The sequence below is a fragment of the Varanus komodoensis genome, unplaced genomic scaffold (genome assembly GCF_004798865.1).
Source record: "Varanus komodoensis strain SLA01 unplaced genomic scaffold, ASM479886v1 scaffold38, whole genome shotgun sequence".
Classification (NCBI taxonomy): Eukaryota; Metazoa; Chordata; class Lepidosauria; order Squamata; family Varanidae; genus Varanus; species Varanus komodoensis.
In genome coordinates, this window is record NW_025335909.1 from 6,246,783 (window position 1) to 6,260,071 (window position 13,289).

General features: G+C 46.2%; 1 protein-coding gene across 5 annotated transcripts in view; it reads left to right on the forward strand.

Annotated features, from left to right (window-relative positions):
• Positions 1-13,289, forward strand: part of NCOR2 (nuclear receptor corepressor 2) — a 268,387-nt gene that overhangs the window by 183,233 nt on the left and 71,865 nt on the right. For all 5 annotated transcript variants that reach the window (XM_044440471.1, XM_044440470.1, XM_044440472.1 and 2 more), the window contains one exon: positions 7,537-7,679. In XM_044440471.1, coding sequence (XP_044296406.1) covers positions 7,537-7,679 — 143 coding nt within the window. The remainder of the gene's footprint in view (positions 1-7,536; positions 7,680-13,289) is intronic.

The window sequence follows — 13,289 nt, forward strand, 5'->3', positions numbered from 1 at the left end:
CCATTTTCTCCCGTCCCTTTTTTGTTCTGCTTTTATTTTGCGCTTTCCCCCCTCGCGGCTCCGGAGAGAACTCGCCTCCTCGCCTGCCGCATGGTTTCGGTGCATTTGCCAGCAGGTGAAGCCAGAAGAGAATGTAAGTCTTGGGTCATCAAAGGGAGTTATCCAGGCTCGGGGTTAATGGGGTGTGTGTGTGTGTGTGTGCGTGCGCGCGCCCGCTGTGGTTGGGAAGACTGCCCGTGTGTGTGTGTGTGTGTGTGTGTGTGGTGTGCACACATGTGCACGGGGGCTGTACGTGTGTGTCTGCACGGGGCCAAGTGCGCACGGTGGAAGTGCACCACAAAGTGATGCGAGTTTCGGGGACCGCCGGCGAAGTAGCACAAGTGCTACAGCTCGTCAGGTTCTGAAGCTTTCCCATGGATTTTTAAAACGGAAAGTGCTTTTTCGTCAAAGGCTGCCCGCCAGGAATTGAATTTTTATGGGAAGATGGGGGTGGGTGATAGGAAAGGGACGGGATTCGGGAGACTCTGTGCTTGGCACGGGCCCTGCTTGTGTGGTGTGAGTGCGCTGGGTGTTTCCTGGCAAGACGGAGGGTGGCTGCTGACATTTTCCTCCCCGGGCGGGTGCAGATAATTATAGTTTTGGGAAGCAGGTGCTGGTGTTTTGGTTTTCGTTACTGCACAGATAAGGGCAGCTGTACGTACCAGTTCGCTCCTGCAGGGGAGAGTCGGGTGCGTCCACTGGAAACGCAAGACCGCCCGGCCGGCCGCATGGGAGGGAAACGGGACACCTGCGCGGCTCTCCCTGGGCTGCCAGGAGCAGCAGTGGCAGTTGCGGGAGAGGCCACTCGGCGGGGGTCCCACTGGGCATGCGCGCGCCGAGCCGGCTGAGCCGTGACCGAGCTGCCTTCAGGCCCCCCAGAGCAAAGGTGTGTGCACACCTGCACCGACTTCGGTTTGTTTGCTGTTTGGTTGCCGTGCGTCCATCTCACGTTCCCTCTGAAGATGTCGGGGTGGCTCGTTGAGAGCCCCTTCCCTGGGTTTTTTGGTTGTTTAGTCGCAGCAACTGTGGTCGTTCAGGCTGGGGAAATTCCACCTGGCCCTCCGCGTTTAAGCCGCACCTTCCCTGAGAGCCAGTGTGGTCTGCTCAGACTAGCACCGGGGAGGCACGGGTTCAAGTCCTCACTCAGCCATGAAGCTCACGGGGTGACCCGGCAGCACTGGCTCTCTTGCACTCAGGCCAACCTCGCAGTGTTGTTGTGCGGACAAAGGGCTGTGTGAGCCGCACTGAGCTCCTTGGGGGAAATGCAGGGTTGAAAAGCTGTCAGAGCTGTCCAGAGACGCAGATGGCCTAGAAATATCCCAAATAAATAAATGCAATTAATACTAATTGAGACACTACACTGGCTCTTGGAAGGATAGTAGACATCAGTGCAACTTGTTCCCAGCACAGTGGCTAGCTGCAGCTTTGAAAATTCCCAGTCTGTGGAGTGCTCCATGGGACTTACTTGATCTCAGCCTTACAACGACCCTGTGAAGTAGGCCAGTGAATATTTCCATTTCGAAGGAAGAATAACTGAAGATAGGAGACCTTGACTTCTGGGAAAGACCAGGGGTGGGTGGGTGATAGTTCAGGTAAGATCAGGTTTATTCTGTAATCCTATGCTCCTTTGATCCTCCCTCCCTCCCTCCCTCCCTTTCAGTCTCGATATTAGAACTAAAGATAAGAGTACAGATACAACCGGGCATTCTGTGTATGTTTCCTTACAAGTTCTGTCCAAAGGCTAACTTTGGCATTCAGTGCAAAACTCGGCATGCTGAGAATGTCAGCTTTTGTTCCTTCCATAGAAAAGCAACAAGGATTCAGGCTTTTGGCTGTGAGGGGCAAGCTTGGAAGCTGCGGAAAGTGAATGAGATCTCTACCTGACAGATGGTGCACTGCTCATTTCCTGTAGTAGACAGAACTGGATTAAATTCAGAAAGATAAGCAAATATGTGCAGAAATTCAGCACCCCGCAAGTGGAAAACTTGCACATGGAATCAGCTAGTTTATAACAACTCCCTGATGTGCTAGGCTTCTCTTTGCAGGGAATAGGAATGCCACCGCGGGCTTTTACCGCTTCGTTTTCCTCCATGTGTAACGTAGGCCTAGATTTTATCTAGGATTAAGACATGCCCCCTTCATGAGATCCTGGGCATCTCCCTTACTCTTAAGACAGAAGTGGCCTGCAGCTGGCCTGTTTTAGTCCACCTCCCCTGGAACAATTTTGCCTTACTCCTCACTCTTCTGATTTGAATCAAGTCGCAATATTTCATTCTGCTCAGTTTTACCTGTAAGAGAAGTTCCGAAGTCGCAATGGGAGGAGTGGATGATGAGTGAGCCTAGAGCCAACCTGCTAAGGGGTTCTCGCTCAGCATCTTTAATGCCCCAGTTGGGATTATTAATTAGCGGTCCCAGCACATGGTCCTGAATGCACAGGCTACAGCTGTTTTGCTGAGGTTTGTTCTGGGCGCATGCTTAGACAGAAAACAGCCCTACAATTTGGCATAGCTGGCAGGGAAATGCTAGCCATTGTAGATTTTTTTTTCTATCTTAAACATGCATTCGTTTAGGTTCGGTCAATTTCTGGGTGAGAGATGGGCTGAAAATCCCCAAATATGCTGCTTTTCAGAGCCAGAGATGAAAAGCAAGATATCGGTAAAACAGATAAATCATGCACTCTGGGTTGCTAAGAGAAATAGCCCAGGAAAGACTCGCTCGGCACGCCAGAGCGTTTCAGATCCCCACTGACAAGACCTGTGGCTTTTAAAGTGAAAGTGTCTGCACTATCCAAAGTCCATACCGGCCGTTCGGAGCCCGGGGGCAAGGGTGGTGCAGGCCCCAGACGCTGGTCATTCTTTTTCCGATGGAGAGACCTGTTCGGCAGCCTGACTCTGAGATGGAGCATTGGGCCACGTGTATTACAGCCTTCCCCACACTGGTGTCTGGCTGATGTCTGGATTGCCACTTTCAGCTTTCCAGAGCATTGGCCACGCTGGGTGAAGCTGGTGGGAGCTGGAGTGGACTAAAACAGCTGGAGGCTGCTAGAGGTACCTGCCCATATAGGATGCTCAGCTTCTAAGGCCTTCTCCAGAGGAGACTTGGAAGGTAACAGCGAAGGAGGGGGCCTTCCCTGTGGGGGCCCACCTGGTAGCCAGCATTGCCGCCTTTCCGCACCAGGTGAAGGTCTTCCTCTACTTTCAGGCATTGGCAGCATATGATGACGTTTGGGGTTTTGTCCTGGGTTGTTAAAATGGTTTAGGTATGTTCCCGCTGTTATGTACAATATTGTATTTTTGAGGCTTTTAAGCTTTTTAACCCAGAGAGCTATGGCTGTCAGGTAGTTTGGAAACGTACCTGAAGATGAAACTGAAGGCTGGTCTAAATGAAGATGAAATTCAGGCTGGTCTGCTCTGTCTGGCACCTTTTCCAAGGCCTTGGGCAGAGTTTTCCCAACCCTTTTCTCCCGGATGCTTTTAACTGGAAGCAGTTAATTGTCTGACACCCGCTTTGTGGAATCCTTCCCCTGTCCTGCCTTCCTACAGAGGTTTTCTCGACTCTTTTACCTCTGCTCTACTTCTCTCTCTGTCAGGATTGTTTTAAAAAGTTTAGTTTAAAAGGCATACTCAGCTGGGGCATGTAATTTCTTTTCAACATCGTTTTCAGTTTTACACTGGATCTTATCTTGGGCTTCCTGCTGGTTTTATACCGGTTTTACTGCTTCTCTTCAATGTTAGTGTAGTGATTTTATCATGTAGCATTTCACTGTTCTATTGTTGCAAACACATTTTTAATTTTAGCATTTAATTTGCATTGTAATTCACTTTGAATCTGTTTTGTGCGGCCTGAGTGACTAAGAAATCTCTCTGTGTGTCTGTTCACATCCTGGCCGGTGAAGCCAAGTATAAACATTCTGGGATGCATCCAGACATAGGAATCGTTCAGGTATACCTGCTGAAAACAATGTGATTTCGATTAGTGGCTCACTTAACGTCCATTGTAAGCATGACTAAGGCTGCGCCCCATCCATTCTGTGCGTCAATATCTATGGGAAGGCATGTTTTTGTAAGAAATGGAAGTGCCTCACTTATTGGGTAAGCTGGATGGATGTCTGGTGAAGTTCCAGGGGCTTTCCGGAGTATGGGATTCCCCTTCAGAGCAGAGGTAGGGGGATACCCCGGTCAATTCCTTAAGAGTCACTGACTTTGTGGAAGTGGTTGGGTTACCTTCCAGTGCTTGGAGGAGCTTCATGGTCAACACGACAAGCACCCCTGGAATCAGGCATTATAGCCTAATTCATCTTCCTCTTCTGTTCCTGTTAAACCATGCCTGTCTTTTCCAAGTGGTGCGGTCCATGCATCTTTTACTAAGGCGAGTATATCTTCTGTACCAAATACCTAAAAGAGCATCTCCTCTCTCATAAGCTTCTTCTCGCTCAAGCGAAAGACCAGAGACTGCCTTTCTTTCTTTCTTTCTTTCTTTCTTTATTTATTTATTTATTTATTTATTTATTTATTTATTATATTTACATCCTGCCTCCTTTCCTTCCAAGGAACTCAAGGTAGCTTTTCATAATCCTCCTCAGGTAGGTTGGGCTGAGAGTCTGTGATTGGCCCAAAGTCACCCAGTGAACTCCACAGCTGAGTGGGGACTGGAACCCGTATCTCCTGAGTCCCAGTCCCACTCTCTTAACCATGATACCACACAGACTCTTTCGAGGTAAAAAGCAGAGTACAAATCAAATCTAGGACATATGCTTTGCACAGGAAGCCCTATCACAGAAGAGTAGATTTGGAAGGGGCCATGAAGGCCATGGGGTCCAACCCCCTGCTGTTGCAGGACACCAAGTCACACCATCGCACTCAGGTGGTTGTCCTGTTTCTTTTTGAATGCCTCCAGTGTGGGAGAGCCCAGAGGTCTCTGGGCAACTGGTTCCACTGTCATATTGCTCCGACAGGGAGGAAGCTTTTCCTGAATCTGGATTGTCGCAACCTGAATTGATTATTCTGTGTCCTACGCTCTGGCGTCAGCAAGAAGAGATCTTGACCTTCCTCTTTGTGATAGCCCTTGAGGTAGAGGGATATCATGTTCCCCCTCAGTCTTCTCTTCTCAAGGCTGAACATGCCGAGTTCTCACAATCTTTTCTCACAGGCAGTGTTTACAAACCCTGGGTCATTTTTGTTGCTCTCCTCTGGACCCTTTCTAATTTTTCTGCATTGTTCTTAAATTGCCCAGAACTGGACATAGTATTCCAGACAGCATGTGGCTAGTGAAGAGTGTAGTGGAACTTCTACTTCTTGTGATTTGGAAGTAATACGTCTTGTATCGATGCATTTGGTTTCTTCTTCCTAGGTGGAGAACTTGGCGCTTGTCCTTACTGAATCTCATTCTGTTCCTTTCAGCCCAGTGTTCGGATTTATTAAGATTGCCCTAGATCTTCATTCTGTCTTCTAGGGTGCTCACTTTCCATCCAGTTTTGTATCATCTGCAAATCTGATTGTCTTTCCTTGTACTAATATTGAATGCATTTCCAATTTAAACGGGCCAGATATCCTGGAGAGCTACTACTGGTCATGCTAAACCTTTCTGAGCTAAATGGACAAGCAGTCTGGCCTGGTATGAGCAGAATCCCATGATCTTCTGAATATCAAGCTTACACTGGCACAACACAACTGGCACAACACAACTCCCTTCCCTGGGAGGCCCACGAGACACTTCAGGCATTTAGGAAGTTAGTTAATGTACTTCTGGTGTCTGAGCTGTACCAGAATTCAGGTAAACTTGTCGGCGTGTTTCTGTTATTTTCTGTCTTTAGCATTTTTCTTATATTTCTCGTTTTATAAAAGCCATGCTGGGGGAAAGGGTACGGTTGATCTTAACGGTCCACAGGGCATGACATTGAACAAATAAAAAGGCTAGTAAAGTTTGCTCTGATCTAGGTTTTGTAGTCAGCCTTTTGTTATGGTCCCCATTTGATACTTTCTCGTGTGTCACGTTGACTTCCTTCGCACGGACTCTTTCCTTCCCGTAACTGCTCCCTTGCACAGCTCTTGCTGACTCTGGCTTGTCAGGGAGACAAGGCAGGATTGGAGGCTCCTCATCTTATCTGTCAGTCTAAGATGTCCTCTTGCTGGAGCTGAGCGATTTCTTAAGAAGTGGCCTTGATTCTCCGGAAGGCGTGAACTACAGCTAGGAAAAACCTGTCTGAAATGGCAGAAGATGTAATAGGTGTGAAGAACTTTGGGAAAAATTCATTTGCCCTTTTTATAGTCTTCTTGGTTTCTCCTTTTTCTTTTCTCCCTTATGGTATAATAGTCTAGCTTTAAACTAGGCTAGACTATTTGTCTGTCTAGTTTAATATTTACTGACTTTGACTAACAGTAGTTCTGCCAGGCCTCAAACAGAGAGCATCTTATACATTCCTACTATCTGATGATTTTAACTGGAGGTGCTGTGGATTAAAGCTGGAGCATCTTGCTTGTTAAGCTGTTACTCTGCCCTTGAATTACAGGCCGTACATTGTCCATGGGTATAATCATTTCTCCCAACATTTAAAGTGAGACAGAGAAATGAATATCTTAATCATAGAAACTTACAAAAAGAGATGGGGATACAGATATTAGTGATCTGTACCAATGAAGTCATTCTCTGTTGTTTGTAAAAATCATTTTAGCCTATATTAATAAAACAGGAAAGATCCATCATTTATTAGTAGTAGTAATAATACATTATTTCATTTTTATACTGCCCAATAGCTGAAGCTGACTTGCAACCGTGTACAAAACAGTGATCCTCGGTTATAGTGAATGAAATCCATGTGTAAAACTGACCAAGTCTCCTCTAACTTGCCTCTATTAATACTTTGGAGGGTCCTGGGACAGAGGGTTTATGCTTAATTAAGCTCCATGCATTCTGTACTTAAAAATAATTAAAATTATCCCAGGCAGTCCATGATTTCACAAACAGAGCTGTATTCTGGGTCTGTGTGTATTATGTCAGTGATACTTTTCACGGTGTCTCTTGCTTTACATAACTTTTTATATTTTATTTTGCTTTTGTTAGTCATGGGGAGAGCCGTGTGGTACTTACACTGGATATTCTTAGCCCGTTGCCTTTATAGCACCTGAGATTATAGCATCTGAGATAACAGTAGGCACTGCATAGACTTTACAGCTGTTGTTACAACTTAGGTGACCTAGAAATTTTCTAACTTTTAAAAATATATATTAAACTCAGCCAAAACATTGTGATGGAATTTCTTTGTACCGACAGCTCTGTTTTTAAAGACCCATCTAGATAGCATCCTTTCTCAGACTATGTTCTCCAACTTGGAAGGGGTGCCACAGGCTCCAGTAATGGCAGTCTGCTATTCAGAGATGCCTTTTCACCACTTCTCGCAAAAACAGTAATTCCTATGTTTTTTTTTTTCCTTCCAGTTGACAGTTTCTTAGCTCAGTATCTGGCTTCTGACCCTTTTGCATGTATCTCTGTGACCTGTAGGTCTTCTTGAACATGGGCGCAACTGGTCAGCCATTGCCAGGATGGTGGGATCCAAAAGCGTCTCACAGTGTAAAAATTTCTACTTCAACTACAAGAAAAGACAGAACCTGGACGAGATCCTGCAGCAGCACAAATTGAAAATGGTAAGTCTCACCACTGCAGGTTTAGTTTCTGATATTTCTGGGAACAGCCTCACATCCTCTCAAGTTTGAGCCTGCACATGTCTTTCAAAACAAGGGTTTGTCTTATTCGCTGGCTTACACTTTTACCTGTATTTTGAGCTTTTTAAATTGTGTCGTGTGAAGCACCCTGTCGGATACAGCCTCTTTTCAGAGTGTTCCTAAACCGCACTTGAGAGTAAAGAGAATGTACTTGTAGGTTCATTGAACTGTGCAGCTGTGTATGAATTGCACACAAATGCAGTTGATTCTCATGGACTGCGTAAATGTACTTCTGCATACTAGCAAGCATTCTTACGTGCTTGGGGTGAGAAAGAAAAAAGAGAAAGAGAAGGGTAGGTCCTTCTTTCCGTTTAGAGCGTTTTCGTCCAAAGTCTTTCCTAAACCAAGGGCTTACTTGCACTCCTAGAGTGGCAACATGCACTAGTGATGCTAGCTTCACTTATTTTTAAGTACCCTGGGTCATGTTGACATAGATGTATTGAGCGTGTTGACTTTGGATGGTTCCATTTGGAGCTATTGGTGGTGGTGGCAGTGAGCTTCCTCCTTTGAACAAAATTTGTGAGCCTCTCCCATGAGGGTTACCACCTTGTCTTTCCAGTCCTGCTCTGCTGCGCTTTAACACTAACCTCACCTGAAGCACAGAAATGAAGCAGGTGACGCTGTTAATGGCTAGGGGAGTTAAATGGCTTACCTGTTTCTGTGCAAAGGCACTGCTGAAGGCGCGAGGGAAAGATTGCCAGCTCATGCCTCCCTTCATCCCCCCTCTGGGCCACATCTTCTCATTGGGATCAGAGTAGAATTGGAGGGGGAAGGTAGAGAAAGCATGAAATGAGGAAAACTATGTCAGTAAGGAGGGGAGAGCAGATAAGAGGAAAAGGATGGAGCAGAAAGATGGAGAAATGCAGAGGTGCAAGAGAGCAATGCAACAGTCGCTCCAGCTCTGCGGTTGCTTTCTCCCACTGCCATCTGCATTGCTGCCTGGAGGCTTCGTGGGGATCTGGGCAGAAGCCCATCAGTGGTACCCTGTCCCTCCATAGCCACCGTCTCCCTGCTTTGCAGGGAGGGTCCTTTTAACTCAAAGGGACTGTTCCAAATATGACAGCCACTCGCCAGTTAAATAGCTCATGGGCTGATGGGCATCTGCCACTGAGGGCAGAAGGAGTAAATGTTACCTTTCCATCACCAACTGTCTGTGTCAACCTCACATAATCCTCATTTTCTCCTGCATATTCAGAGCATTCAGGAATAGTTGGTCAAGACTAGCACATCCCCTCCTGGGTTGTGAAGAGTTGGAGGAAAGGTCCTGAGCCAAGCGCTTCATGATCTTTTGGGTCACCAGCTCCCCCAAACCATGACCCCTTGCTATTCTGATTAGGGTTCATGGGAGTGGAAGTCCGAACATCTGAAGGGCATCCGTGTGAGGTTATAACTTGGCTGTATCAGAGGGGTTTCGGGATGGAGAGTTCGCTTCGGTGCCCCTTTGGTATGCCTGGTGTTGGTTAGGCTTCTTAGCTGCTGGTGGCTTTTGCAGTGATGGTAAGTGGATCATTTGCACAACCTCAGAGCTGTGCCCTTGCACTGAAGGCCCATGTGTTAGGCACCAGACGTGCAGGTCGTTCCAGCCAGAGATTGGGCCTTTGTTGGGCAAAACCTCGGCAGTAGCCAGCACTCCTGTGCCGGGGAATCCGCCCACAACACCTCGAGAGCTTTCTCTCCTCCTCCGGAGTAGCATTGTGTTTTGACGGTGTCGATTAGAGCCCAGTGTGACTAGAATTTGCTAATGCTCCACAGGCACTTTGGAGACGCAGCAGGCTGCCCTGAAACTGCCGAGTGCTGCAATTATTATTATTTCATTTGAAAAAGCATTGTGGGGGGTTCCAGGCTTCAGCGCTAATAGAATTCTCCCACCTCGCCCAAGGGGCACTTTGCAAGCGCCACAGAGCGGTGCTGAATGCTGAACCTTTCCAGCGTGCTTCCGAGCGTACAAGCAAAAAGCCTATTAGTCCCGCCAGGAATTTGTTCCTCTGCTTAGATTTTTGAGGGGGACTAAGGAGGGGTCAGGACGGGAGGGAATAGAAATGTGAGTTTGCAAAGCTGCTTCCGAGAATATCGCTGTGGTTGTTGTAAAGAACGGGTGAGGGAGTAGACAAAACTACAGCAAAGAGTTGCTGCAGGAGGAGTGGAAAGGAAAGCATTGGCTATCTGCATTTCCATTAGATAAACATTAAAGGCCTGCAGCCAAAAAAAGAACTAACTGTTTCAGCCAATCTTTGAGATTCGGCCTTGTGCATTTTCTCCATAGAATGTTTAATTTTATACACCTATATGATCTCTTCCCTTTCTCTCCTTTCTTCTAAGCTAAACAACCCCAGATGCTGTAACATTTCCTCACCGGGGTGTTGCTGCAGATACTTAATTATTTTAGTTGCCTTTTTCTGCTTAGTGGAAATATGGTTTGTACTTTTTCTTCTCATTTATTTCCATTTTACTTAAGAAAATCTTGAAGGGGTATCACAAAGCACTGCTGAGTTGATTTAGTTGGTTTGGGGCACCTCACTGTACTCTTCCCATCATGTCTGCCTTTCAGAAATCTTAATTGCATGTACATTTTTACCCCCTGTAGCATCAATTAATTTCCCCAGCATCCGCTTCTCGGATGTCGTATCTAGACTTCTTCATGCTAATTGTTCAGCATTTCCATTTCTCTAGTTTATGTCATTAGCCTGGATTGATAATTTTCTTTGGGTGAACAACTTGAAGCTGTGGCAGTTGTGGAGTTTTTACATAAGAACAATGAATCCTCAGCTGTTTGGGGTTGTTTTTCTAGTTTCCTTTTTTAATTTGCTATTGTTTGTTGGCAACAACAGATGCCATGAAGCTGAATACGTAGGGGAGAGAGACAAGCCACAGTTGATCTAGCATATTGCTTTCCTCAAGATCGGTTCCTTTGCTTATATATGCACACACACACACTCAACTAGAGTACCGAAATTGTGGAGGTGTTGAGCAACAGAATTCAGGCTAATTTCTTGCTGTTCAGTGTGCACTGATCAGTGAGTGTGAGAGGCAGGAAGCTAACAGCAAGTTTTTCTATATTATCGTTAATGACTGGGAGGAAGAAGTGGGGGGGCACTTATCAAATTTGTAGAATGGAAGAATTCTGGTGGCTTTAGGAGACAGAAACATCTTTCAAAATTATCCTGATAGATTAGAAAACTGAACAGAAAAAAGCAATACAATTCAGCTGAGGCAAGGGCAAAGTTTCTCATTTAGCAAAAAGGCATCAAGTGCACAGGTATAAGATAAAGCACACCACGTTTAGCATTAATATGGGTGAAAATGATCTTGTCAGTAACAAGCTGAATGTCAGTTAGGAGTTTGATGTGACAAATACACTCTTAGGCTGCATCAATAGACGCGTAGTTTTTAAATCTTGAGACATAACAGTTCTGCTTAATTCTTCATTGGTCAGACTGCACCTAGGAGGCCAATTCCAGTTCTGGTCATCACAGTTTAAGAATTTTTTGGATAAATTGGAACATGCCCAGAGAAGGGCAGCAGAGAAGATGAGGGGACTAGAAACTGAGTCCTTTGAAGAAAACGTGAAGTTACTGGGAATGTTGAGCCTTCCGAAGGAAAGACTGAGGCTTTGGTGGCTCTTTCCAAGTATTGACTGAAAAATAAAATAAGATTGTAGGAAATGAAAATAATGGATGTAAATTCCCGAAAGGTTACTTTTGGTTGGACGTGAGAACGCATTTTCTAGTGGTCAGAGCAGTCCGACAGAGAAGCAAGCTGCTTTGGGGGTTGATGGACTCTTTGGCACTGGCTCAAGCAGAGACCAGATCGCCATTTGTCAAGGGTGATTTAAGCTGAATTGCTGCGCTGAGCAGAGGGCTCGCCTCAACCGTACCCGACTCGGTAATTCGATGCTTCGGAAAGAAATGTGTACCCCTGTGAGCGACTGCTGAGGGGGCCCTTCTCTGCATCCCACTGTTGGGAGTTGTGAATTTGGTGGTCCACACCCGTGTGGACCCTCGTGGCCATGGTGCCCTGCTTAAGGAACGCCGCCCCCAGAGGTGGCTTTGCTTTCAGGAGCTCAGTGACGTTTTTATGTCTCAGTGCTTGTTCCTTGGCTTGGCTGACCATTGTTATTACTATGCGTTGTGGGGTTCTGCTTGCCTACACCGTTTTACATTAAGCTCTTTTTATTTGATGTCCTCCTGCCCTTGCATCTTTCGCTGTACGGAGTCAGACTGTGATCCCCTGTGATCGCAGCCTTCACCAACCTGTGTTTCCCCCAGATATCTTGGACTGTACATCCCATCATCCCTAGCCATTAGCCATGCTGGCTGTGGCTGTTGGGAGTGCTAGTCCAAAGCATCTAGGGGGAAAGGATCCTCTTGGGAAATGAGGAAAACCTTACAAAATGAGGTTTTCAGTCCTCAGAGGTTCAGTGCCCTGGGCCCCTGTTGCTTCTGCTCCTAAGTTTAAACCACAGCAGCAGAGAATTAGCCGAAATTCTACAAAATGCTCGAATCTTGGTACCTTGAGAACACCGTTAAAAGATCTACCTCAGTACGGTTCCTTTTCATGCACCCATTCCTCAACGAGATACATGATATTTACAAAATGGTTGTATTTCGTATTATTTAAATATTATATAGAAAAGGCCACAGCCAGATGAAGAACTTCAAATTTATGCCTCTTGGTTTCGTGGGGAAGCCTTTGTGGGTGGGTGCAGGAAATATTTCATCTGCCTGGGGAAGTTTTGTTGGGTGAGCATTCTTGGTCGAGGAGTTCCATCACACCCCACTTCTCCCTGGGGACAGTGAACTGGGCTCGAATGTGGAACAGACAGACTGCCTTATGCCAGGAGCAAAAACCAGGAAACATCTCCCTGCATGCTCAGAACATTTAACCTATAGCTTTTAAGGGCCTGTTGTTTGGTTTAAATACAAATTTCATAGGGAGAGTTCACACAAGTGAATAAATCCGCCATACAAGAAGGCCCACACAGAGAAAGCTGGGCTTTTTCTCCTGGAAATTTTAGTGTCCTGCACTGCTCTTAAGGACGAGAGACAAGCTTTACTTTCTTGCATCTTCATCTTGCTTTTCTTTGATCCATTTCATATTCGGTCATTGTAGTCTTCTGCCACATTATTGTCCTCTTCGGTGAGTCCTGCCAGCGTATGACAGCTTCCGTGCTGTGATTCTGTTCTTGGGGAAAGTCCTGCCTTGATCTGATGTAGGGCCAATTGTTCTTCGTTCTGCTGGTCCAGTGTAAACACAGGTTTAGATCTCGCTGGGGTGCTCAGCTAGGTAACCTTTAGACGGAGAGGGAGGTAGTTTCTGGCCCGATGTACTTTGCTTTGCAGAGTTGCTATGAGGATACAGCACGCGGGATGCATATACCCTGTTTTAAGCTTCTTGGATTGGAGATAGGATGGAAATGTCATTCTTAATGATAATGTTTAAAAATAGAAAGATGTCCAACTTACTGTCTGCTCTGTCACACTGGGGAAAAGTCCTCCAGGAGGGGTGCAAGGGCCGGATGGCTTGATGTTAAAG